The sequence below is a fragment of the Tiliqua scincoides genome, chromosome 3 (genome assembly GCF_035046505.1).
Source record: "Tiliqua scincoides isolate rTilSci1 chromosome 3, rTilSci1.hap2, whole genome shotgun sequence".
NCBI lineage: Eukaryota > Metazoa > Chordata > Lepidosauria > Squamata > Scincidae > Tiliqua > Tiliqua scincoides.
In genome coordinates, this window is record NC_089823.1 from 133,123,031 (window position 1) to 133,149,272 (window position 26,242).

The window sequence follows — 26,242 nt, forward strand, 5'->3', positions numbered from 1 at the left end:
TGCAGAGGCAGCGGACCCAAGGCAGCATCAGGTGGCATTCTGGGTTGCATCATTGCTGGATGGGTAGGAGAAGCTGCTGTGCAGGTCTGTTGGCCTTCTCCTCTTGTCCTCTCCATTTACCATTAGCCTTTCTCCCTGCAGTGAAGCAGGGGCTTTCGGGAGAAAGTTGAGAGGTCAGTGGAGAGGATAGGAGATGGAGCTGCTGCCACCACTGAGGGAATCGGCAGTGGCAGTAGTTCCCATTTTTCTCAGGCTCTGTTCCCACCAATGGGTGGGGGTGGGACGTGGCAGTGGCTTCTCTTCCACCTTCTTCCTTCAGCCACCTCCCATGGCTGAAGATTCTCCTTGTTCACTGATGGTGGAAGAAAATGCTCAAGAAGGTGTGGGGGCCAATGTGTCATGGGGGACCAGTGCAGGGCTTTGCCCCAACCCTCTGTCACAAGAATGGTCTAAGCCAGTGTTTCTCAACGTTTGTCTTTCACCATACTACTTTGCATGGGCCACCTACTAGAAGTACCACTGGAAGTAACTAGTAATGATATCATTGCCCATTACTTCTGGATTGAGAGACCAGATGCAATGCAACAAACTCTGGTAAGAGGTTCATGGTGAATGGGAGGGTTTTTCCTGCGTGTGCAAAAAGTACTGCCGAGCTGAACCTCCTACCACTGTTTGTCACATTGCTTTGCTGGGACCACTGGGAGTTCTGCAAGTACCACTTGACACCATCCTAAATAACACTGGTAGAGAAACACTGGTCCAAGCTGAACAGAGATGTTCTGATGTCAGAGACACCAACTTTGGGAACACTACAACATACGACTGCAAGGGGTACACACTGAGTTTAGCCATTAGGGAAAAAAATGGAGAACCACACACAGCACAATCCTATGCATGTTTACTCAGAGGGAAGTCCAGTTGTGATCAGTGGAGCTTGCTTCTTAGTAAGCATGCTTAGGGTTGCAGACTGAGAGTCCTCAACGAAAACAGCTGCAGTATCTCAGGACCCTTCAAGTGGAGAAAGGCTCACTATGTTTGTGAATAGGCAGAGTATGTGGGAGGAGAGGGACAGAAACCCTTTTGGAGCTGCATTCCCTGTTAGATTTTATTTTCAGGCAGGCAGGCAGGAGTTAATCATCAGCATCTGCAGACAGAATCCTGTTGATTTCTCTTTGCAATAAGCCCATCTTTCAAGCTCCCAAAATAAATACAATTAAAAATGATTATAATAAAAATAAAACAGGCACTGAAGAAAGCCTCACAAACCTTATGCATGTCTCTGTTTATTGCAAGAGGAACATGAAACCACTTTCTGGGATGTAAAGGTTCAATCACTTTTTCTAAAGGTGAAAAAAATTAGGATTCTTGTAAGCTACAATTGCAACCACACTTTTCAAGCCTAGAATTAAAATACATCTCATTTTTCTTTCATTTGAACACTTGACAGCATTATACCGCAGGATATCATTAGATCTTAAGATTACCATGTTTTAGCAGTTCACTACTTCTATGCTGAAATACTGATGTTGTTGAATTTTTCCAGTTCTTACATTTGTAACTGTTAATCCTAATGTTTCCGGTACTCAAACGCAAGCCTCTCAAGTTTAGACGTACAAATATTGTGTGAAGATGCAATCTTACTATTTGACATGTATAGTGTGCCATTCAGATCCTCAGCCACTCTCTCACTCTTGAGTTGATTTGGCAAACTGATCCCTTCCTCCTGCATTTTGCCACCCAGTTAAAAACAACATACAAAATGGGGGGGGGGGGAATAGGACTAAACAAAGAGCCTTGCAGTACCCGAAAGACTAACCGTGCAATCCTTACCTACCCTGGAGCAGGCAGGCCAGGAGTCCTGAGCTGCATCCAAGGCAGGATTGGGGCTGAAAGCAGCTCAGCCCAGGGCAAGGCAAATCACTTCCCCATACCCCAGGTCCAGCGACAGCAGCCTCAGTGGGGCTACTTGAATCTGCACCACCACGAGAGGTAGCATAAATCTGAGCAGCCCGGGACTGCCCTGGGCCACCCTGGAATGGGGTCAGGATCCAGCATAATTGCCGAATTCTGGCTCTGCCTCCCACTTCCTGCCCACCTGCCCCTGGGAACACCCACCACTCACCCTCCCCCCACCCCAAAAAGCCTCCCACTTCCTCCCCATGCTCCTGCATTGGCCAAGCTCAGCTGACGCAAACTCATCCTCCATGGGGCCTGCATAGGCGTGGGGAGGTACTGACTGAAGTGCAGTTGTGTCAGTGTGAAAGTGCTTTATGGCACTTTTGTGACAATGTTGGGCCAGTGCTGGTCTATCTGCAGGTCAGGATTGCACCCTAACACATTTATTTCAGCACAGGCTTCCATGGACTAATGGTCCACTTCATCAAATGCATGAAGTGAAATTGGTAGTCCACAAACATTTATGCTTAAATAAATGGGTATACCTTTCAGGTGCCACTAGACTGCTTGTTTTTGCTGCAACAAACTAATGGGGTGACACCTGTGGAAGCTCCCCTGGAGCCATCAATTTTTTATGAATTTCCAGAATGAAAAATAAGCCCTAAGTAGGAAGTTCTAGCAGCATAGGACCAAAACCAAGGAAACTCTGCCACCAATCATATCCAAGATGGTGGCGGCAACCAGAATTCTCACTAAGGTGCAAAGCAGCATAGCCACACACCTTCCAGCCAAACTCCACACAGTGAGATCGGCAACCAAGAAGTTCAGTGATGATGTCATCGCCAAACATCCGGAAGTAGCATCGAAACGAGTAGCAATACTGCACAGCTGCTGAAGGAGTCCATACACTGGCACAAACCCCTTAGAGAACAGTGGTAGCAGACTCAGCAGTATCTCTTCCAATCATCTTAGTGTACTGGGAGGTAAGAGGGGGCAGCAGTTGCATCTGGCATGCTATCTCTAGTGCTAGGAGGTTTTGGGTTGACCCTGGAGGCAAGGAGAAACTGCGAATGTTAACTGCTGATGGTGGCACGCTTCAGAGGGAGGAGCAGGGAGGCTGAAAAGGAGGGGAACTGACAAGCCCTTCAGGAGTGAGTGAGTGATGTCCAGCTTAGGAGAGATGGTGGAGAACAACCACGTCGTGGCCAGTGGAAGCGCCACCTGGTCAAACCAACCCCTGAACCCTGCATAGCAGTGGCGTGTCCTTCAAGAGGTGGGGTGTCCACATGCATGATTTTGCCCCAGGGCTTCCAGCAACCTGGCGGCAATGCTGGTGCAGCTGCTTGGCTGATCAGCACCAGCAACAATAAGGTCACAGTTCTGTGGATGATGTCCTGGCAGAAAACCCCATAGAACACAGTGGAAGTCACTTCTAAGTAAACGTTGCACTGCAAGTTATTGGAACCCTCCCCAGCTGCTTCAGAGATCTTCAGAGAGGTGCATACACAGTGGAGACTTCCTTAGTAAGAAAACAATCTGAAAACTTGAGCCATCCTTCTGGAAGTCCCATCTCAGGTGACAGAAGGCCTGGAAAGGTTCTGGCCATTTTAAAAGGAGCTGCACTGATTATAGTCCCAAAGACTTCCCACAATTTTTCACAGGTTTCAACTTGCTTGAAATATCCATCCCCACATTATCTTCCTGAAAAAACTCACAAGCAAGTAAACATATGTGAGGGGTGGAATTCACTCTTCTAGCACTGTTTAATCACAAAACTGTACAGCCATGTTTCAGAGTCTTGATCCTGAGAGGCCCAATGACCCTCCTGTATTTTCAAGCCCATGTGTTAAGGATGCTTAATTGTGAAGTGCATTACAAAGGCGCCACCTAGTGGTTGCTTTCTATACTTTACCTGCAAGAAATTGTCAAAGCCAGAGTTAGCACCAAGATTAAGTGAAGGTTTTTGCTGCTATTGATTAAAACAAGATCAACAGTTAATAAAAAAAACAACCAACGATAGCTGATCTCAATCATGAATCCTGTGTGGGACCAGTAGTGTAGTGGTAAATTTTGAACTGAAGGAGTTCATCACGATAGCCATGTCCCATTAAGACTATACAACAGTGGTTTTCAACCTTTGTCATCTCAAGACACTAAAATTGTCAAGACACACCATCAGTTTTTGACCATTGACAAAGCACACTGCCCTGTCAGCCTTTTCAGCCACACTAGACGCTGTTCCAGAACCACCTTTCAGAGCGCGATACCATAGTCTTTCGAGACTGAAGGTTGCCAACTAATGTTCTATAAATGCAACGTTGGGCAGAAATGGCTTAAAAGGCTGAGCACTTTTCATTCCAAACTTTTGGAGGGGGTTCCAATGGTTTTAAAACAGATGTTTTAAACACGTAAAATATTAAACACTGAAAAACAGAATAAAAAATATGAAAGATGTGTTTTAATGTTATACTATGCATGTTTACTCACAAATAAGCCCCACTATGTTTGGCCAGACTTGCTCCCAGGTAGATTTACATAGGATTGTAGCATTAATGTAACATGACCTAAAGTATACACTATCTTCTGAGGCAGCCCTTGGGAAAGAAAATGGAGAGCTGTCACACTATGCCCCTGGGCAAGTTTCTCAGTTTGCCTTCTGCTGAGCCTGATACTTCTTCTCAGCTATCCTGGGAATTCGTTCCATATTGGAATCCTTTTCAGTTTTATTTGCTGTACTAAATAAGATTGGGGAATTAGAATGTGTGATTTAAAGCACCAAAGAAGCAAATATGTGGGGGGGGGGGGGGAATGCTGACTGACTGCTACTCTTCTTATGTCTGCGGTTCATCAAGATCCTTCCCCTATATACGAGAAGCAAGTCAGCTTGGGAGAAAAATACCATAGAGGGAATTGGGTTGCAGCGCTCAAGATGGTGAGAGGGGGGTTCAGTGCTATCCTCATGCTTCTTCGATGAATCATAACCCACCTCCTATTTTAGATCCAATGCTAGAACTGCTTGTATTTGAACTTGCTGTTGCTGTCATGTGCAGTTTGGCTTGGCACCAGTTCCAATAGCCATCAGCAGAAAGGAAAAGAGCCAGCTAGTCACTCAACAGGATCCATATGTCAGCCAGAGCCATTTCTTGGGTAGGGTAACTGGGGCAGCTGTCCTGGACCCCAAACTTTCATATGCTATAATAGCCTGCTCCCCCCCCCACCCCGCTTGAGTTACCTGGGCTCACAGCCTTCAAGGAACTGCTCTGGGACAGCTCTTAGATTTGCTGAAGTCCTGGACCTGAGCTTGGCCTGCTGGCTTAGGGATGGGACCTTAGTAGTGAGTTTACACAGCTCTGAACCAAAAGCCTTTCCCATTTGCAGCACAGGATAACAACAGCCTGGAATCAGTAGACAAACTCATTGCTGCAACTCCTTTCTTCACCCTGAATTCTTTTCTGTATGAGCAGAGGCCTAGAAACTGTAAAGTGAGGAGCTGCCACAAAGCTAGAGAAGTCATCGTACCACCTCTACAACAGCCTGAACTTTTTTATCCTATGCCAAATGTGCATCCGAAGACACACAGCAGAAACTGGCACAACTCCTAACACAGGCCTGCAAAATTGAGGGACAACAAACTTCCCCCCCCCAAAAAAAAATTTATGGGGGTTTTATATGAATTTGGGGTGCTGATTCCAAAAAATGGCATCATTTTTGCTCTATCACATATAGTTTCCTTGTGAGGATGCCATTGCATAGGTTTCCTCATGAGGAAGTTGCTTGAGCCATTCACTAACAAGGCTATGTACTATCTCAAAAACTAGACTTGATAGGGCAAAACTGATGCCGTTTTTGGAATCAGCACCCCAAACATACCCAGGAATAAGTCTAACTTTTAAGACAGCAAAATGTGTATTAGCTTGTGTAATCATTCTCTTTTCATGGACATGGAGTTTGTACCAAAACAGAGTGCTGCTGTAAAATAAAATTTTTAAAAATGCTGACATTCACACATGGGATTGCAGTCCTTCCTGCTTTAATATAGTGTTAGTTCCTTGCAAGATAAAGACGAAAAAATCCAATGGACACAAAGGTATGTGATCAATAAGACAAGTTGGAGAAGCCAATGTGAAGATGCTTGGAGGCACTGGTGAGCGTAAGTAATGAAGGCTGCAATCCTAACCTCACTTTTCTGGGAGTAAGTCCCATTGAACACAATAGGACTTACTTCTGAGTAGACCTGGTTAGGATTGTGCCTGAAGAGTCTTAAACAGGTCCAGCCTTGTCACACACAGATTTGTATTGGCAACCTTCAGTCTCGGAAGACTATGGTATCGTGCTCTGAAAGGTGGTTCTGGCACAGCGTCTAGTGTGGCTGAAAAGGCCAATCCGGGAGTGACAATCCCTTCCACACCGGGAGCAAGTGCAGTCTGTCCTTGGTCTGTCTCCCTGGCTATGGGCCTTCCTTCTTTGCCTCTTTGCCTCAGACTGTTGGCCAAGTGTCTCTTCAAACTGGGAAAGGCCATGTTGCACAGCCTGCCTCCAAGCGGGCCGCTCAGAGGCCAGGGTTTCCCACTTGTTGAGGTCCACTCCTAAGGCCTTCAGATCCCTCTTGCAGATGTCCTTGTATCGCAGCTGTGGTCTACCTGTAGGGCGCTTTCCTTGCACAAGTTCTCCATAGAGGAGATCCTTTGGGATCCGGCCATCATCCATTCTCACGACATGACCGAGCCAACGCAGGCGTCTCTGTTTCAGAAGTGCATACATGCTAGGGATTCCAGCACGTTCCAGGACTGTGTTAGGAACTTTGTCCTGCCAGGTGATGCCGAGAATGCGTCGGAGGCAGCACATGTGGAAAGCGTTCAGTTTCCTCTCCTGTTGTGAGCGGAGAGTTCATGACTCGCTGCAGTACAGAAGTGTACTCAGGATGCAAGCTCTGTAGACCTGGAACTTGGTATGTTTCGTCAGCTTCTTGTTGGACCAGACTCTCTTTGTGAGTCTGGAAAACGTGGTAGCTGCTTTACCGATGCGTTTGTTTAGCTAAGTATCAAGAGATAAGAGTGTCGGAGATCGTTGAGCCAAGGTACACAAAGTCATGGACAACCTCCAGTTCATGCGCAGAGATTGTAATGCAGGGAGGTGAGTCCACATCCTGAACCATGACCTGTGTTTTCTTCAGGCTGATCGTCAGTCCAAAATCTTGGCAGGCCTTGCTAAAATGATCCATGAGCTGCTGGAGATCTTTGGCAGAGTGGGTAGTGACAGCTGCGTCGTCGGCAAAGAGGAAGTCATGAAGACATTTCAGCTGGACTTTGGACTTTGCTCTCAGTCTGGAGAGGTTGAAGAGCTTTCCATCTGATCTGGTCCGGAGATAGATGCCTTCTGTTGCAGTTCCAAAGGCCTGCTTCAGCAGGACAGCGAAGAAAATCCCAAACAAGGTTGGTGCAAGAACACAGCCCTGCTTCACACCACTTCAGATGTCGAAGGGGTCTGATGTGGAGCCATCGAAGACAACAGTGCCCTTCATGTCCTTGTGGAAGGATCTGATGATGCTGAGGAGCCTGGGTGGACATCCGATCTTGGGGAGAATCTTGAAGAGGCCGTCCCTGCTGACCAGGTCGAAAGCCTTCATGAGATCTATGAAGGCTATAAAGAGTGGCTGATGTTGTTCCCTGCATTTCTCCTGCAGTTGTCTAAGGGAGAATACCATATCAGTGGTGGACCTGCTGGCTCGGAATCCGCACTGTGATTCTGGATAGACGCTCTCTGCAAGTACCTGGAGCCTCTTTAGTGCAACTAAAGAGACACACAGATTTAACTCAATACAAATGACCACTGCAAATGAGAAGGAACGTGTTGATCCCTGGAGAAAGGGAAAAATGCATCCCTTTAAAATCACAGTTTTAAAAACTGCTTTTTACTGTTGTAGACAGTCATGCATGTGATTATAGGTATAACCTAATTATCCACAGATTTTTCTATCTCAGCATGAAGAGAACGGCCCTTTAAATTAAAGGAAAACAATCCTTTAATAATAACCTCATTAGTGCAAGAGAGGGCAGCTGGCTGACAATCCATCAATCATTTTCTCTCCAGGCACAAGGCAAACCCCTTCCTTCCCCTTGAGCAGGAGAAGGAAGCTATATGGCAGTGATTATCACCCCCATTCTTTCCCCCTCACTGCAGTTCCTGGTGAAAGGGGGGGATTGCTGCCTCCTAGTGAAGCCTAAGTGCCTGGAGAGAGACTGATTGCCTCTGTGTGCATTTCAAAAGGTCAGCAAGGCTGTTTTTCAATCACCTGAGCAAAGGGACTTTGTTTTTTAAATTGATTTGCTTTAGTGTGTTTTTTGCTATCCACATGAGTTCTGGGAACAGAATAATGAGACTCAACCTGTAGTACCTTAAAGACTACTAACTTTATTTTGGCACAAGCTGTCATTAAAGCTTAGGCTAAGTAAATTTTTTTCATCTTTAAGTTACTACTAGATGCTTTTGCTGCTACCTCTCTAACTCTTAAGCAGTAAATCCCAGCATTTCACCCTCTGGAAGGCACCTAGACCAAGACTTGAACAGAATCTTTTAGCTTTTAAAAGTATATAGATTTTTTTAAAAAACACACTTCTTTGGGGAAAATCTCAGAATCCTGCAAGCTTTATCAGATGATATAGCCAATATTCTCATCAAGATAGCAGCTGAACAAAATAAAAAGCCCCTCCCCTGCTCTGCATATTCCCTTAGTGTTATCTGTTTGAGGAAAAAGTCCATTGTCATTTTCAGTAGCAATTGGTGGAAAGGGCGAGGGGAATTTATCAGTCCCACATATGTGACCAAACAAGCTCCACTTGCCATGTATGCAAAAACTGCCAAAACAGTGTGCATAAGCTGCATTATTAGATCCACTCCTGTAGACAAACTCATTAATTTAGAAGATCTGCCTGGATGCTACTCCTATACATTGTTCACATACCTTTCTTTCATCATCAGATTCCCATAATTACCTTGGATGCTATCTGCATTGACAAGCCAGTTTTTTCACCTTGACTGGGTGAGGTCCTTAGTAATCTAACAGCACAAGACAAACCTGAACAAATTAACTCTCTCCTTATGGAAACCACAAGGGATCAAATCATCTGCTCTCAGCCTCTCTCTATGAATTTTTCACCAGAAGGGTTACTGGCTGGAATATCAATGCTGGCAGTTCTGTTCTGGAAAGCCAGGGTGGGAGAGTAGCAAGATCCCTTGATCCCTTGATCCAGATCTTTTATTTGGATCCAGATCCAGATTTGTCATGATCTCAGATGAAGCACTCTTTGTTAACAGGACCAAAGAAACTCTGAATGGCTGAAAGCACAGGCCAAACCTCCCCTACCATTAACCTACTGTGCTCCAGGCAAAGGCAGTTCTTTTCTCTGACACTCCCCAATTTTCAACCCTTTTCTGCAACCCAATCAAATATGCAGGCAAGTCTGGTGGAGGTAGAGAAGTCTTTATTTTCCTTCTTCTACCCTCAAGCTTTCATTAAAAAATGTTATATTTTCTAGAATACCCTTCCTAAGAGCTCAGGACAGTACAGATAGCCCCTCTCTCTCCATATACATTCTCACAACCACCCTGGGAGGTAGATTAGATGGAGAGATGGTGACTGGCTCAAAGTCACATAAAGTTTTATTAAGCTTTATGGCTGAGCAGGGATGAACTCAAAGCTTTATGCCTGATCCAGTGAACAGTCCCAGATCACTGTTATAACCACTGTATTATACTTACAGCTATACTTAAAGCTATTGACTTACAGTCAATGCAGCTTCCTCTTAGCTACAATTCCAGCTTATTTTAGCTGGCTATTCACTTCTTCACAAGAAGCTTCTTTGGCTTCTTGTATTTTCTTCCCATGTTTATGCTTTCATTTTTTATTACATATATTAATGCATCTGACATAGCCCATTTCTAAAATCAGGAGGTTGCACATACACATCATGGCTTGTAACCTGTAATGGATTTTTCCTCCAGAAACTTGTCCAAACCCCTTTTAAAGGCATCCAGGCCAGATGCCGGCACCACATCCTGCAGCAAGGAGTTCCACAGACCGACCACACTTGACTCACCAACCACAATTGACTCACATATGCCTGCAAATTACGAACAAGGCCAAGCTGGACAAAGGTTCCCCAGGCTACCACTGCCACCTGAGCATCCAGGAAGGATTTCTTCAGAAAAGGACACCTCACAGCCTGTTCTAATGTCACTTGCAACATCCCCTCCATCAGAGATGCATTATTAACCCTCCCTGTTCATCCTGCCTGATCACTTCAGCAGATCTGGTAATGCATTAGTAAAAATGACACCTAACCCCAAAACAGGGGAAAAGAAACAAGGTAACTATGTAAAGGAGTGTTGGATCCTAGCAGTTAGGTATATAAAGAATGCATTATCAGTAAAAGGGACTTGTTTTTAAATATTGATTGATCTGTTTAATTATTAACCACTTCATTGGGTTATCAACATTAATTACACAGTGTTTTAGGCTGCAATCCTAACCACACTTTCGTGAGAGTAAGCCCTATTGAACAAAATGGGACTTACTTCAGAGTAGACCTGATTAGTATTGTGCCCTTAATCAGATAAAAAACCAAACTGCCTTAGGGCCCAATCCTGTTCAGCTTTCCAAGGCTGATGCAACCATGCCAAGGGGGCATGTGCTGCATCCTGCCATGGGGAGGGGGAATAATGGAAGGCCTCCTCAGTGTAAGGAAATGTGCAGACCTTGAGTCTGCATTGGTGCTGGTTAACTGAACAGAATTGGGCCCCTAGTCCTCCTTCCTCTTACGACCCTCAAGACATACACTGGTCCCACTTCTTTAACAAAGTAATAACTTTGTCCCATATTCCCTACTAAACTGAGAATATACAAGACAAAAAATGATAGAAGGAAAGACAAGATAGGGGAAGGTTGCGTAAACAATGTCTGTTAAACAATGTGTTTAGAGACCTTTGACAGAGCCAGAAGACAAAAACCAATGAAAGTGGGACTGAGAGGCTAGTCGAAGGGCATTTACTCACTTTTCTAGTTGGGTTCAACAAAACAGATAGGCCCTGCAAAGAAGAAATGCTTAAAATTCTGCCCAGCCCAGAGGAAGACACATTTTATCCCTGTTGCTTATATGCAACATTGGGCAGAAATGGCTTTTAACCCATTTTTGCCTGGCCCACAGGTGTGCACATTTGGTCCCTGTTGCATATATGCAACGTTGGGCAGAAATGGCTTTTTAATATTGTCCATGCTTTCACACAAGCTCTTTTTCTGAAATTGCTCTTTTCTGTTCCCATATGTTTGAACAACTGTGGGCCCAATCCTATCCAACTTTCCAGCTCCAGTGTAGCTACAATGCAGCCCTGTAGTAAGGGAATACATGTCCCCATACCTTGAGAAGCCCGCAGTGACTGCCCCTCCACCACAGGATGTAGCACACACCCCACTGGCACACCAGCACCAGCTCTGGAAAACTGGATAGGATTGGGTCCTGTGATGTTATTTCCAAAAAACTGATTTCAATGTTTTTCTCTTTCCCCCTCCCTATATATTTCAGCCCTCAGTTGTGGTGGGTTTTTTCTTTCAAGTAATTAAAAAAGTCGCAATTGAAACTTTGATCTATCCACAAAGAGCTATTGGGGCTTATGTGCGTTTAAATTAAACTGTGATACATAGGAGGCCATTTGGAACAATGGTAACAGCTTCTCACTTTGTACCAGCTTCATGGAATTATTACAAAGTAATGACATCATGATATAACATATGCTATAGGTTAGATATTGTTTCTCAAACTGTGGGTGGGGACCCACTAGGTCAATCGCAAGCCAATTTCAGGTGGGCCCCCATTCATTTCAATATTTTATTTTTAATGTATTAGACTTGATGCTACCATGGTACGTGACATTTGGGGAAATGTTACAGATTTGTACTTTTAACAGGCTAGTATGTAGAAGCTTTTAATAATGATAGCCAATGGGGCTTACTCCTGGATAAGTGTGGGTAGGATTGCAGCCTAGGATTGTGAAAAAATTTCCCACTTGATGATGTCACTTCCGGTCATGACATCACTTCCAGTGGGTCCTGACAGGTTCTCATTCTAGAAAGTGGGCTCCAGTGCTAAAAGTTTGAGAACTACTGGATTAGATTAAACAAAGTAACAGACACTTTCAATGCTGGAAATGCAAGAATGCTACTGGCACAGTAGCAGACTTGTCCAATAGCACAGAAATACTGGATGGATACCCAAGCATAATGTACAAGATTATGTTTTCATAAACAAAGATCCCATTTATTTCTGTCAACAAACAGAAGCTTAGAGCACAATCCTATGCATGTCTACTTGGAGTAAGTCCCATTGAATTCAGTGGGACTTACTCCCAAGAAAGTACATATAGGATTGCAATACAGAGATAGACACTGATGTACAAGAGAAAGGCAGCAGTTGTCTGAAGAACTTGTTTCACTACATTCTCTTTATTTCCAACTACAGGCATGCGCCACTTAACAACCATTCACAACAGACCGCATATATGACCATATATATGACCGCATATATGTGGTCAAAGCACAATAGAGATGTTCTTAATGAGGCAATCCAATCTCCCATAGCCTGCAGCAGATGGTCTGTTTACACAACAGAGAGGCTCTTAATGCAAAGAAGAGGCAATCTAACTCCAATAACCTATGCAGCCAGTTAGTGTCTGGCAGGGTGTTTGTTTACACAACAAAGGCAATAGATTTGACTGCATGTTCACTTTATGACCTAATCACATAACAGGGATTAGAAAACATATCCCTGTCGTTAAGTGGTACACACCTGCAATTTAAATTACCTGTGTTGACATACAGGGAATTCTCCCTTAAGCAAGGAACAGGACTAGATGATCTGCAAGTGCCTCCTAACCATATCACAACTGGAAGCAAAAACTGAAATCATATCTGCCTCTGCTTTCAAAATTCACATTCAGACGGATATAGACTGCTTGAAGCTCATCAATGAAAGGAAGCAATGTTGTTACAAATAATTTGGTATTACACAAGAGCGTAGAGCAGGGGCGTCAAACATAAGGCCCGTGGGCCGAATGCGGCCCCTCGCTATAATTAGGCTCTCCCAGCATGATAATTGGGCTGTCTCATACCTTGAAAATATAAACAAGACTTGCACATTTTATCTTCTACATTTGCAGCTAATGCATTTCTATGTGAGAACAAAGTGATTATTTCAGGCCATAATCTGCTTAATGATGTCACTTCCAGCCCTCCATAGGTACCATGAATGCTAACTTCATCCCTCTGTAGGAAATGAGTTTGACACCCCTGGTACAGAGTATCACCTTGCCAATGTAGTGTACCAAAGAATCTAGAATACCACCTGCTGAAAAGTTTAAACACACTTTGGATTCCTTGCAGTAAACAAAGGGGCTTGAACATCTCTTGGGATCCTTCCTTGTGGCACTGGTGACAGTGGTGCAACTCAGATACTCACCCACAACAGTATCATTCCTGTCTCCTCTATCTTCCCCATCTTAACATTACCATATGAAAAGGGAAGAAAGGATCCATAACATAGACACATGCCCATCTCCACACTCCCAGAAAGTTTTGGACAACAGTATCCACTTTGGCAACTGTCCTCTATACACAGAGGCACAATTGGTTTTGAGAATAGTCCATCTCAAATCTGGCCAAGCCCTACTCCATTTTCTTGTCCTCTGGCACATGACCATTGAAATAGCGGCCATTTAGATGAACTTGGTTGACTTCTGATCTCCTGGACCTCCCACACAGTATGTATACAGCACAGAAGATGCCCCCAAGGCACATGATCAGAACTGCCAAAATATCCAGGCAATAATACTCATAGAAAGAAAGCTTGTAGAGAGCAGGGCGGAGATGTGGTGCTCCATTATGACGAAGGACATACTGCAGCCAGTAGATCGTGCGGTTGAGGGGAGGCATAGGTACATCTCGAAACAATTCTGATATCTTCTTAGCTGCCTTTTGGAAGCTGAAAGAGAGAAAGGCAACAGTCACACAGTCTGGCTGAAGCAGAATGAAGAGTTTCTTCTTGATTGGTACTAGCTCAAAGTCTGACGTGATTGTCCATGATATCCTTTCAACTTCAGTAACAAACTTACCCCTCTTTGGCAGAAGCTCCTAGTGGTGACAATCCATATCTATCACTGAGATGGTATTATTCCTATAAACCACGATTTCCACAATTTTGGACACTAGTCAACCCCACCCCCAACGGTGTTACCTTACTAACACCTTATTGGTTCCATGCTGTGTCATAACATCATCTCACTGATTCTTCAAACAATCAGTCTCATTGGTCTGTTCTGAGTTAAGGAAATCTACTTTTTGTTACTTACACCAGGGGTCTTTAAACTTTTCAGCCGAAGGGCCGTATCAAATATCTGGCACAGTGTGGAGGTCCGGAAAAAAAATTAAACGTAAAATCTAAATAAATACATTAGAGATGGAACTTACATGAATGAATGAATTGGCTCAAATGTCCAGGATTTCTCCAAGCACAACAGAGCCCAAGAAATAAAGCACACACTTAAATGAACCCCCATTCACCCACCCCACAAGCACAATTCTGGTTGTGTTTGGTCAACTGAGCCAGAGGCTCTCAGGGGATCAGAGGTTGGCCACAGGCCAGATAGAGGCTCTCCATGGGCCACATCTGGCCCCCGGGCAGGGGTGTAGAAATTCCTGCATAAGACAGTTGTATTTTTATTTTCTGAAGTTTTGGTCATAACTTTTGATAGAACAAAGGTATTTCACTCTGGTTTGTTTCATTGTATTTTGTTGTAAACTACATATCAAATGATTTATAACATGATATTTCTAACAGCTGCGATTTTGGTCACTAGTTGGTATGACCCCTCCTGAGCGTGGCACCTGTGGCATCCCGCCCCCCTGCATCCACTGCATCCACATTTAGTATTTTTAGAGTATTTATCTAGATGTCCTGGCTGCCCTCCTTCCCTGATCCTTTTGGTGGTGTTATGTTGTCAAGTTGCATGTTTTTTGTTCCAAGGGTCATGAAATTGTGGTTTATAGGAAGAATACCATCATGTTATTTATCAACAGCAAAACCTATGAGACAGAGAAAGAAAGTATACATCTAAGACTGCAAGCTTCAGCAACCACTAAGTGGTCCCCCCAGATAACTGGCCTCTATGAAATAAGATGGATGATTCATAAATATTGGGTTATAAAGTCATGAACCTTGGAATGAAAAACAAAATGCTGATACTACAAAAATAAAATCTGGCAACTGGAATTGAATTGTGCAAGGCAGTCAAAAACTATATTTTTATCCTACTTTGAGAAGTACAGCACAATCCTGACTACCACCACCACGCGGATGCAGCTGTGCCAATGGAAAATGTGCTGTCACAGAGGTCTCTTCATGGTCTCCTCATTTGTTCTCCTACCTTGGCACAAGACTCCACTGGAATGGGTCTCCTCTGATCTGCCCTCCTCCCCACTCTCCCACTGCCCTGTTACACTTCCTCCCCACCCCATTCTACCCTCCCACTGTCCTGCAGGGTGCCTACCTGCTTCAACGGACACTGGCCTCCAGCTAACAGTGAGAGGATGGCACAGGCCTTTCCAACAGTGATACCGGCCTCAACGTTGGCACAACAGGCCTTATCACACGTTTGCAACAGTGCACATGCCTACTGGTGAAGGCCGGCATAGGATTGGGCTACCAGTTATGTTTTAGGTACCTTTATGTGCATCAGCTTGCTGCTCTATCTCTAATACTGGATATATTTATAAGCATTATGTTAAAAAAAAAAAAGACATTCATACTTTTAAATTACAGTAACAAATTCAGCTCTCAGCAACAGATGCACAAGTCCCTGCTAGCAATAGCCTTGTGACAGCTTAACACTTGCACTAGGACAGGTTGCCTGTCTCATTCGTTCAGCACCAACATATGCTGTGATTTTGCATACTACTGTTTGATCTGCACTGAGCTACTTTGCACAGGTGTGCAAAACTGCATTACCTGCTTATATCCAGTAAAAAGCACCAAAGAAGCCAATAAACATGTGCATTGGCTTTCACTGACAAAAGCCTACATCTATACCATAACCAAAGGTTCCTTTCCTTCCCCTCCTTTGAACAAGACAGTTCCGAAGCACACTCACCTGGGGTCAGAATGGACTGTGGACAACGCTTGGTATAAACCATCTTCAGTGACATGACGCCAGTGCATGAGGATCCCCATTCCTTTAGCCTGAATTCGTGTCATAATGTCAAACTGGTCCCCGTAGACAGGGATGCCCACAACTGGCACCCCATGGTAGATGGCCTCGTATATGCTGTTCATACCACAGTGGCTGACAAGAGCTGTCACACTAGGATGGCCTGCAGCAAAATCAAGATTTAAAGTGGTCAGGTCTTAAGACTACTTACCACAGTACATTATTATTAACCAGCAAGGGGATAAGAACTGTGGCTGTATCTAAAAGCTAAACAGTGCCTGTTTAGGTCACTATCTACCTGAATTAAATATGGTTATGAGACTGGATAGAGTTATTAAATATAGACATAAATATAGATATAAATAGATTAAATATGGTTATGAGACCGCGTAGACGGAACTCGTTAGCCTGGGAATGCAGCTCATCTAAGAGAAGGAAAACTCTGATCCCAAACCTCCACTGCCTTGTGGCTACATCCAGTTAAGGAAAAGGCTTCAGGAGTCAACTTCGAGGCAAAATCCGGAGCCAGAGTCCCTGAGGCAGTTCATGGCTGAACACAGTCATATTCTGGCAACTCCTGCGACGCCGCTGGAACCAACTGTATTGGCCTCTGCCTTTCCATTGGACCATTTCAGCGACGTGGAGAGGAGGGATTTGCTGCATGGGAAATGGTCTATCCTCCATATCTACTCTACCCAGGCTTTGCACACTGGAGAGGACACTGTTCCAGAACCACCATTCAGAGCATAATACCATAGTCTTCCGAGACTGAAGGATGCCAAGAGTTATGAGACTGGAGTTACAAAGGCTGGCTGTTTGTCAAGCAGATGTCTGATGTTAGTCCAGGATATGCTTGTGTTCCTGTTTCAAGCACTGAGAGACAGAGAGGAACCTGGAATGTTCCAAATGGGGGAAGCCTTCAGACCTTGTACAGTGACACCCCCCCATCATACAACTATTGGGAGATAGTGGGGTGAGTGAGAAGAACAAAAGAGGCTGCAGTTTTGGAGATTCACAGCACAAGCCTATTCTTTGCTAGTGCCAGCTTGTGATGACTCTGGAGTAAGCAATGCTGGCAAGAAGGCCTGCACTGCCCCACCAATGCTGTATCCTGATCTCTGACTGCTGACAGAGATGAGTGCTGTGCCAAGCACAGCAGGTGTGGGGGGAAGGTGAAACAGAGGCAAGAGGGGTGTTTTGGGATGGAGAAGGTGGAATGGGAGTGAGGCAGGTCCAGGAGGGTGGCAGAATCGGCGGACAAGGCCTCCTCCATATCCTGTCCTTGCTCCTGAGCCTGGAAGCCCTATGAGGGGCTTCTTGGATTTGTGCACATTAAATAGCTGGTGCAGATCCAAGTAGCCCCATTAAGCAGGCTGCTGCCTGATAGGGGGTAAGGTGAAAAATATCTCTTACCCCAGGGAGACCTCCAGCCTGCTCCTAACCTGCACTGGATTTGGCACAGGCCACTCAGCCCTGCTGCGCCAGCACAGGTTAGGATTGGGCTGAGAGTTTTTCTTTAAACTAACTAAGGGTGCAATCCTAGCCCACTTTCCAGCACCAACATAAGGGCAATGCAGCTCTGAGGTAAGAGAACAGACATTCCCTATATTCCCTCCCTATTTTGAGGATGCCTCCGTGAGTGCCACCCAACTAGTCCCATTGGCATCACTATGCCAGTTCTGAAAAGTTGGTTAGGATTTGGGCCTAAATGTCATAAATCTCCAGTGATCTCTTCTTCAGAGGAAGCCCAAGCTGGATTGCACTGTTCCTGGAACTTCTCACTGTTCAGGAAAGTAGGAGTCTGTAACAATATACTTGCATTTGCCATCAGCTTTGCTCTCTGCAGGGGGGAAAACATAGCTAGTTTCTCACAGGGCTGGGTGGGTGCAGTGCAGCGTGACTCAAACTGAGTCACAAGTCTCTGCCCCCCCCCCATTTGACTCAAAGTCCTAATGGGTGAACTTTCCTACTCACCCAGGGCAGTTTCACAACTTGAAAAGACTCAGATCTGAGCCTTTCCCCTTTAAAAAGTCAGCCACGACTCTGCAGAAAAAAACAGGGCTGCTGCTGGGCTGTGGGTGTGTTTTGGAGTTCCCTTTAAACACTCCCCTACTGTCCCTGCCCATCCCCTCTGTAAGGCAGCATAATGCACTGATCAGTTGCCTCCGTAGGATCCCACCCCAGCCACGATGAAACCCACCCCTCTTCACATCATGGGCGGGCCTACAGGGAGGGAGGGAGGATGCATCCCAGCTCGGCAAGGTGGGAAGGGACTAATACAGCTTGGGAGCAAGTGATGCAATGAGCTTTGGGTGGTTCCTTTTCTATCAGTCCAAGAACTGCCTCCCCCCCCCGCCTCCTCCATTTCACTCCACCCCTCCCGCCCTGTCTCTGAATGTAACATACCCTGCTGCTGCTGCTGCTGCTGCTCATGAGAGAAAAGCACAGCTTCCAGATCGATGCAAGACAGAGACGGTGCTTTTTCGGGCGAGACAGAGGCCGTGCTACCCTAGCCGTTTGTGGACAACTTGAACCGCCCAAAACCATAGCAACTCCTAAGACAGGAGCCCCAGACTCGAGTGTTTGCCTAAGTCTTTGACACTCGTGACTCAAGTCTGCATGAGTCAGCGAAAACCACACATTTTTGCGACCTGGACTCAAGTCACTTGACTTGGGTTCCCATCCCTAGTTTTTCTTTCTACTGGATGACAAGGACCTTTGCTATTCAAAAGCATATTAGTGTAGCCATGTTGTAAAACTGTGGAATGTTGGTTGCATGAAGGGAGGGGCAAGGAATATTTTGAGGGGAGGAGAAGGTAGCTGGAGGCCACTGAGAAAGAAAAGAGAGAGAAGCTGTACATGGTGTTAGGAAGCAAGGCACTGACAACAAAATCCTGAAGAGAGGGAGTCATTGGTTGAAGATGGGCACTAGAAGAGAGAGGTGGGAAAGAGTGGGAATTGTTCTCCAAGTCTCTGATTCTTGTCACTACTGAGGAAGAGGAGGAGGATTCAGGACAGAGGCTTTTTGTGCTTCAGGGCCCTCCAAAAGCTGGAGCCACTACTAACCAGGACAGGGAACTTCAAGCAGCACATTAAGTCAAATGGCTATGGAAAGGCTTCCTCTTGATCAGTGGTTCCCAACTTTTAGAAGCCCACAGACCACCGAGGCAAAAATTGGAATCATCATGGGTAATATGCAACCCCCTCCCCCCAAAAATACAGTTAAATTTGGTTGTCCATGGAGAAGAGCTCGGCAAGAGACTGGAAGCGCCAGCTGTAGGCAGACTGTTGTCTACTCTCTCTGGTTGTTTGTGGGGAAGCATCTTGCTGAGCGAGCACTTCTCCACAGTCTACAAGAGAGGGCAGAGAATGGACTGCCCATAGTCGAAGCTCACATTTCAGTGCTGGCTGCTGGCAGTCCATTTGCTGCCCTCATTGGTTGTCCATGGGGCAGAGCTCCCTTGGAAAGATGTTGGAAGTGTTGGCTGTGGCTATAGGTGTCCATTTCCCATCCTCTGATGGTCCCTCAGAGAGATACTGGAAGTGGTAGAAGACAATCTTTTTTCTGAGACCTCACATTCCACTTCTCATAGTCTTGTGGACCACCTGTGGTTCACAGATCACAGGTTAGGAACCACCAGTCTGTATTATGGCAGATAGTTCTTTGCTCTCATTTGGCTGCTATTTCCAGCTTACCCAGCAAGTCATTTTGAGGGAGCCATTCCATCATCAGAGTATTCTCACCCAGATTCTTTGGCTTCTGACCAGAGTATCTACAGTTGGGGGTAGAATAAAAGCAAGAGAGCCATCACTTAAGTAAAACTTTATTCCTCCTTCTCCCAATCCAGGGAGTGGAAGGAGAGGGAAGAGAAGTAGAGGCAAATGGGTGCCCCTCCCCCACCAACCTGCTGCCTCAGGTAACTGAAAGGCCAACCTGCAGCGGAGATTCCCTGGAGTAAAATTGTCAAATATAAGGTTACTCCAGGGACTCTTTCCCTGCAGGGTTGGCCTTTCAGCTTGCTGGTCTATAATGCCAGCACAAAAGAAGCTGCAAGTTGATGGATACTTAGTAGATTCAATTGAACTCAGCAGAGCTTACCTCAGCCTCCATCAGATCAGGCTGTGCTTGAAATATATTTGAGGCTGCTCTTTCACATGTTTTATGATGGACACCAGCTTGACTAATTCTTCTGGCGGGGGGGGGGCAGGGATAGAAAGAAAATATGGTTGCCTATCCTGGCTGGGGAGATGAGAGGGGGGAGCCACTGCATTTATGAGGAAAGGCTACAGTGTTTGGGCCTATTCAGCCTAGAAAAGAGGCGCCTGAGGGGGTGACATGATTGAGACATACAAAATTATGCATGGGAAGGATAAAGTGGATAGAGAGATGCTCTTTACACTCTCACATAACACCAGAACCAGGGGACATCCACTCAAATTGAGTGTTGGGAGAGTTAGGACAGACAAAAGAAAATATTTCTTTACTCAGCGTGTGGTTGGTCTGTGGAACTCCTTGCCGCAGGATGTGGTGACGGCATCTGGCCTGGATGCCTTTAAAAGGGGTTTGGACAAGTTTCTGGAGGAAAAATCCATTACTGGTTACAAGCCATGATGTGTATGTGCAACCTCCTGATTTTAGAAATGGGCTATGTCAGATGCAAGGGAGGGCACCAGGATGCAGATCTCTTGTTTTCTGGTGTGCTTCCTGGGGCATTTGGTGGGCCACTGTGAGATACTGGAAGCTGGACTAGATGGGCCTATGGCCTGATGCAGTGGGGCTGTTCTTATGTTCTTATGTACTCATGTCAGGTTACATGGGCCCTGGGACAAAGTATGATTCCCAGCCATTCCCATAGCCGCCGCCACCACAGGGGCTGCAGGAGCTGACCAGGTGAGCCCTCTGATGGGTGTGGGCCCCTCTTTGCCAGTCCCTGATGCTGACCCTAGACACACATGTAGACTCTCCTCTTGCTTTGCCCTTTCCCCCTTTCTCAGGCTATAATGCCATCTGTATCTTCAGCTGAACAAAGAGTCAAAGTGACAGGACAACCCAGTTGTGGCCAATGTATTTGTTGCTCTGCTCCATTCTGCCACTCCAGAGTGAATGCCATCCTTAATCCAAAATCCAAGCACCAGACAAACAGCTGGAACACTGGAGCTATATTCTTTTGCTTGCCTGCTGCTAGAAGAAAAGTGGTGTCACCCACATCAGTCACGCTTTGAACTGCTATCATCCATGCACTGTTGGTGACAAGGCTACACCACCACAAATGCTACACAATACAGATTACTAAAAAGTAAGACTTACCTCCACACAACCCTCTGTGGAAGGCGAGCAAATGCCCCAGCCATCTTCTCCACTAAGTCTCCTGGGAGTGTGTATATACCATTGCCAAACGAGACCACAACAACACCAGCATCTGCAGCTTCCACCCAAAAACGCAGGCCCTATACATTCACATGAACCCAAGTTGGGCATTAACACATAGCCAATGTTTCTTCCAGCAAGATAAGCTAGAAAGTGCACACAAACAGGAGGCAAACTACACATTACAATTAGTGCATATGATTGGTTCTTGTTCTGTTTCGCCCCCCCCCTTTCAGATAGCATGGGGGGGGGGACAGGCCATTAGGACAACTCCTTATGCAGTGGTTCTCAAACTTTTAGCACCAGGACCCACTTTTTAGAATGACCATCTGTCTGGGACCCACTGGAAGTGGCAGGATCAAGCAAATTAAAATTATAAATTAAAGTAAAACAAATTATAATTAAATACGGGAAAGCCAGCCGTGTTCCGTCAAGTGAATTTTCTCTGCAATAAACACCCCGCCACAAAAAAATCAGGAAGACTTTCAGCCCTACCCAGTGCCCAGCACAATTTATGTTGTTATATTTAAATCACATCACTATCAGGACCCACCTAGCTTTACAGGTCTAAAAAAGAAAAAAATTCACCTTACCAGCTCAAGCCTCAGTTTTATTCTTTGGGGGTGGGGTGGGGTGCTGCCTTCTGGAGCATTTGTTGAGCTCCACTTTCATCAGACCAAGACCATTCTGGTGGCCTTGAATTCCTCTCTGCCTGACCTGACCACAAGCCAAGGTATGTTTGCTTACTCACCAGTAAACACAAATGCGTAGCTTCCTTTTGCTTTCCATAGGGCTCAATACATTCCTCCGCTTCGAGGGAGGGACTTCCTTATTGGATGTTTTTTTAGGGCTGCGTTCATCTGATCAGGACCATTCTGGTGTCATTGGGTTTCTCTAAAGCCTGCCCTTTCCAGTGGACTAAGGCAAGTTTGCCTACTCATGAGCAAACACACGATATGGCTCAGTTTCATTTTCCATATGGTTCCATGCATTTGCTTTCTCAGTTATCAGCTAAAGCTTTGTGATCCACCAACAATCAGGTCAACCCACAGTTTGAGAAACCCTGCCTGATAGAAATTCTCCTTCAGATCAATACCAACTGTTTGTTTTGAGCCAGAGCACAATGCCAGTTAAGGAACAGAGAACTCAAAATAGGTATAGTTGATGTGCTCTGCTTTACTCCCTGATGCAAATTCCTGACCCATGCAAATTTCCATCTCTACTTGTGCTTGCACTAAGGGCTGTGGCTCCCCTACTGTGGCCACAACTGCTCCTTGTTAATTATTCCTCCCTCCCCACCACTGCCCTGCATTAGAGGAACTTTTGCATATCCTCCATATCTTGCCCTGTGCCCTGTGTACATCATTCATTCATCACTGCTCATGTGCAAGGTTCCCACACATCTATCCAGCAAGAAAAGAGATGGGTGCGCAGATCACTAGAAAAACAAACATGGCTATAGGGTCTCTGGAGTATTATTATTACCTACAATTAGCAGTAACTGTACTGGCTTAACAACCTTCCGTTAATGAAGAAGTAGTTAATGTATCCCACACAGAGTGTAAAAGGCAGTTTCAGGAGTACTGTCAGAGTTTGCCCAGGTCTGGCACTTGTCAAGAGCACACATCAATGTTGTTTGAAATGACACTGTCAGCCTCAGCTCAATAGGTAAACACCCTCGATCAAAGCAGATATTAGTGGTGAATGAGCACAAGGAACCATCTATTTTAACAGGCACATTATGTTACTGCACTTACCACGGGAAGGGGCTCCGCAGGTTCCAAGAGAATTCCCCCAGTGAAAATAACGTGGGGAAGAGAGGGCCGGGGGAAGTCAACCACCATATCGTGGCATAGTAAAAAGAGGCTGGTACCTTGAATAATCTCTAGCATTGATTTCTGTGGTTCCACCCCATGTTTCTCCATTAGATAGTCAAATTTGGGCAAGATCAGCAGTTTGGTTATTATGCGAGACGTGATAAAAACCAGGAGGTTCCAAGTTCGGCCTATAAAGCCCATCTGGTCAGTCATCATTGAGTTAAATTCAGGAACATAAGCAATGGGCGAAGTCGCTCCAATCTCTGCAGGAAACCACAAGCCAGTGGAGAAGACAACATACTTTACACCTAAGAGGTGGGCGATAATAAAGCCACACATTTCATTGAAATCTACCAAGACCAAATCAAAGTCCTCCTTCTGAAGCTGCTGCAGAACATCAGTATTTCCCAGCAACAGATCGCAATTCTCCAGGAATTTATCCAGGACTGTAAACAGTTCAAACAAGGTAATCTGCCCCTCAAAAACTTGCTTCAGCCTCTCTTGCAACCAGTCCTCAGCACTCTGTGTGCCAAAGATACCCCTGTACCTCTGTACTCTGAAGTCCTGGAGAAGGGAGTCCATGGCTCGACCTTCATGGAGGAGAAAGACAGTGTCGTGACCATGACTGTTCAGCGCTTGTGCTACCCGCACAAAGTTTTGCAAATGGCTATCAAAGACTATTGCAGGCATTGCCAGGATTTTGGCACCCTGGCAAGGATCCATGCAGATGGCTTCCACAGCAAAGAAGGTAGCAATGAGGTGCAGCTGAAGCTTCATGGCAATCTCTGCAGAGAAAGGGATACAAATTGTTTAGTTGCGGAAGTTGGAAGTGTTCATAATGCTATGAAGGAGTCAAGGGCGGAGAAAACAGAGTACTGAAAATGATGGGGTCCTTATTGCAGCCAAAACCACGCATGATGCAAACTAAAAAGATTATACTATCCAGGGGGTTGCACCCTAGTGCCAGGATCATTACCAGATTTTGCTCTGGGAAGGCCCCCCAACTGACACGATCCCACCAACCCTAACTAGTGCCTGGCTAGCTTCCCACAACATGTTCCCAGCCCAGTTTACTGGATAGTTGCAGCAGTTTTTTCTTCAGTGCAGCCACCTGTGGCAGTGCCACTTCAGAATTCCCATTGCTGCCATCCATCACAACCTGGTAGGTTTGCCAAGCACCAATGCAGGGATAGCTTACAGGGTAGTAGTGGGTAGCGGCAGACACTTCTTCAACTGCAGTACCAGAAACACAACAATGTGCTTGATCAACCAAGTTGCTCTTTCATCAGTTCTTCCCACCTTCCGAAGAGGCCAATACAGTGCTGACTTCCTGGTTGGCATGCTCCTTCCAGGGGGTAGTTCCACTGCCTGGTATAAATCCAGGGTGAGGGGAAAATTGCCTCACCTGCCTGCCATAACCAAACCCCCAGGTAAGCTGGAGGGAATGCAAATGAACAAAGGAGGCAAAGAGAGTCGGGGGGGGGGGTAGGGAACAAACTGTGAGCAGAGAGAGTTGGGGGGAAGCCAAGGGGTAGGATGCCCATGTATGCCCAAAACAGACCTATACCCCCAACCTGTCATATCCTGGTGCTGGTCCTGCTAGGAAATCATTGAGGCTATCATGCACCAACTATTAGTTAAATCTTTTATTTCAACATCTTGACATTAGTAAGAAAAGAGACAGCACCATGTCAACAGAACTGTGAGAAAAACCTGAAAGGCGGTTGGCTTTTGATTCAGAATACTAACCCATGCCAGCTTTAAAGTTACACATAATTTTATCAATTATTAAATATTGATAAATATTTATCAGGTGACCATCCCCAAAACCTGCCCCAGTGAACAGAATGGTTCCTTTTGCATGGTTCATTTTGCCAGCCAAAAAGAAATTCCCTCTATGTTCTTCTCATGCAAATGCTTTCCCTTTGTCCTTGGTAGTGCCTTCCTTTCACAAAATTGTTACAGTCAAGAGCACCTGGACCAGGATCAAAGTCAGAGGCTGCCACCATCAGACAGCTGCCAAGACCCAAGAAGAGCCACCAGTGCAGACCCTTGAAGAGCAGCTACTGAGGAGCAAAAGTCACCATCACTGGTTTAAGGATTTGTGGGCAGCCTTGAATGGGCGTATCCCCTTCTGCTCTGTACCCCTGTGTGAGTGGCAGGTCAAAGATGCAGCCACCTACATTCACTTGCCTGCCCTTTCCCTCTGGGTGTTGTTGGGGATTGGACCTAGGACTGCAACCCAGAGGAAGAGGACAGGAAAGCAGAGAAGGATGCTCCTTGGCTGAGTGAGGGAGCAACTGCGGCAAGGAGCAGCCACTCACTGTCCTCAACTGTCATCTCCGTCCAGCCAAACCACGGGCTCTGTTCCTGCAGCCATCTCCACTTCTCAATCACCTACTCATAGCTGGGAAGAGGGGAATGTGAACAAGATGTACCCCCCACCTGCAGAATGGTAAGTTCAATTAAAAAAATAAACAGGATCAAGAGTATACAATAATAGGGAGGGAGGAATCAAAAATGTCTCTCAGACAGGGTGACCAGATGTCATAATTGCAAAGGAGGACAAGGCATCCCAAAATGTAGGACATCCAAGAAAAGTGTAGGACATGACCAAATAAAAGCTGAAAACACTCACATATTGTTTTCATGTGGTCAATTTAAACACTAAATTACTTATTATTAAATTTAAAACTATGTGACATATAGTTTATTACATAAAATTTATTAATTACAAGACGGCTCTGCACTGTCTGCACACGGGAAAAGGAGGGCATTTAACTTCTTTCCCAGTACACAAGGCTAAAAAAGAGGACATGTCCTGGAAAACGAGGACATCTGGTCACCCTGCTCTTAGACAGCCTGAAAAGACCAGGTAGTCTTTGGGTCAAGGCAGAGAGGTGGTCAGGGA

The 26,242-nt window shown here is 45.5% G+C and overlaps 1 protein-coding gene across 1 annotated transcript; it reads right to left on the reverse strand.

Moving 5' to 3' along the window:
- Nucleotides 1–13,609: 13,609 nt before the first annotated feature.
- LOC136645132 (2-hydroxyacylsphingosine 1-beta-galactosyltransferase-like) lies at nucleotides 13,610–25,671 on the reverse strand. The gene is made up of 6 exons (XM_066621379.1): nucleotides 25,656–25,671; nucleotides 23,272–24,116; nucleotides 21,455–21,594; nucleotides 19,843–19,919; nucleotides 16,090–16,309; nucleotides 13,610–13,925 (listed from the first exon to the last, which is right to left on the reverse strand). Exons 1-6 carry the CDS (start codon nucleotides 25,669–25,671, stop codon nucleotides 13,610–13,612), a joined length of 1,614 nt encoding a protein of 537 aa, XP_066477476.1.
- Nucleotides 25,672–26,242: the final 571 nt, after the last annotated feature.

What these genes read in the sequence shown, in the direction of transcription:
- LOC136645132 (XM_066621379.1), bottom strand. An exon ending in CCACAGAGGGTTGTGTGGAG is followed by an intron (nt 19,920 to 21,454) that starts GTAAGTCTTACT and finishes CCCCAACTGTAG; the next exon opens with ATACTCTGGTCAGAAGCCAA. An exon ending in ACAGTCCATTCTGACCCCAG is followed by an intron (nt 13,926 to 16,089) that starts GTGAGTGTGCTT and finishes TCTCTCTTTCAG; the next exon opens with CTTCCAAAAGGCAGCTAAGA.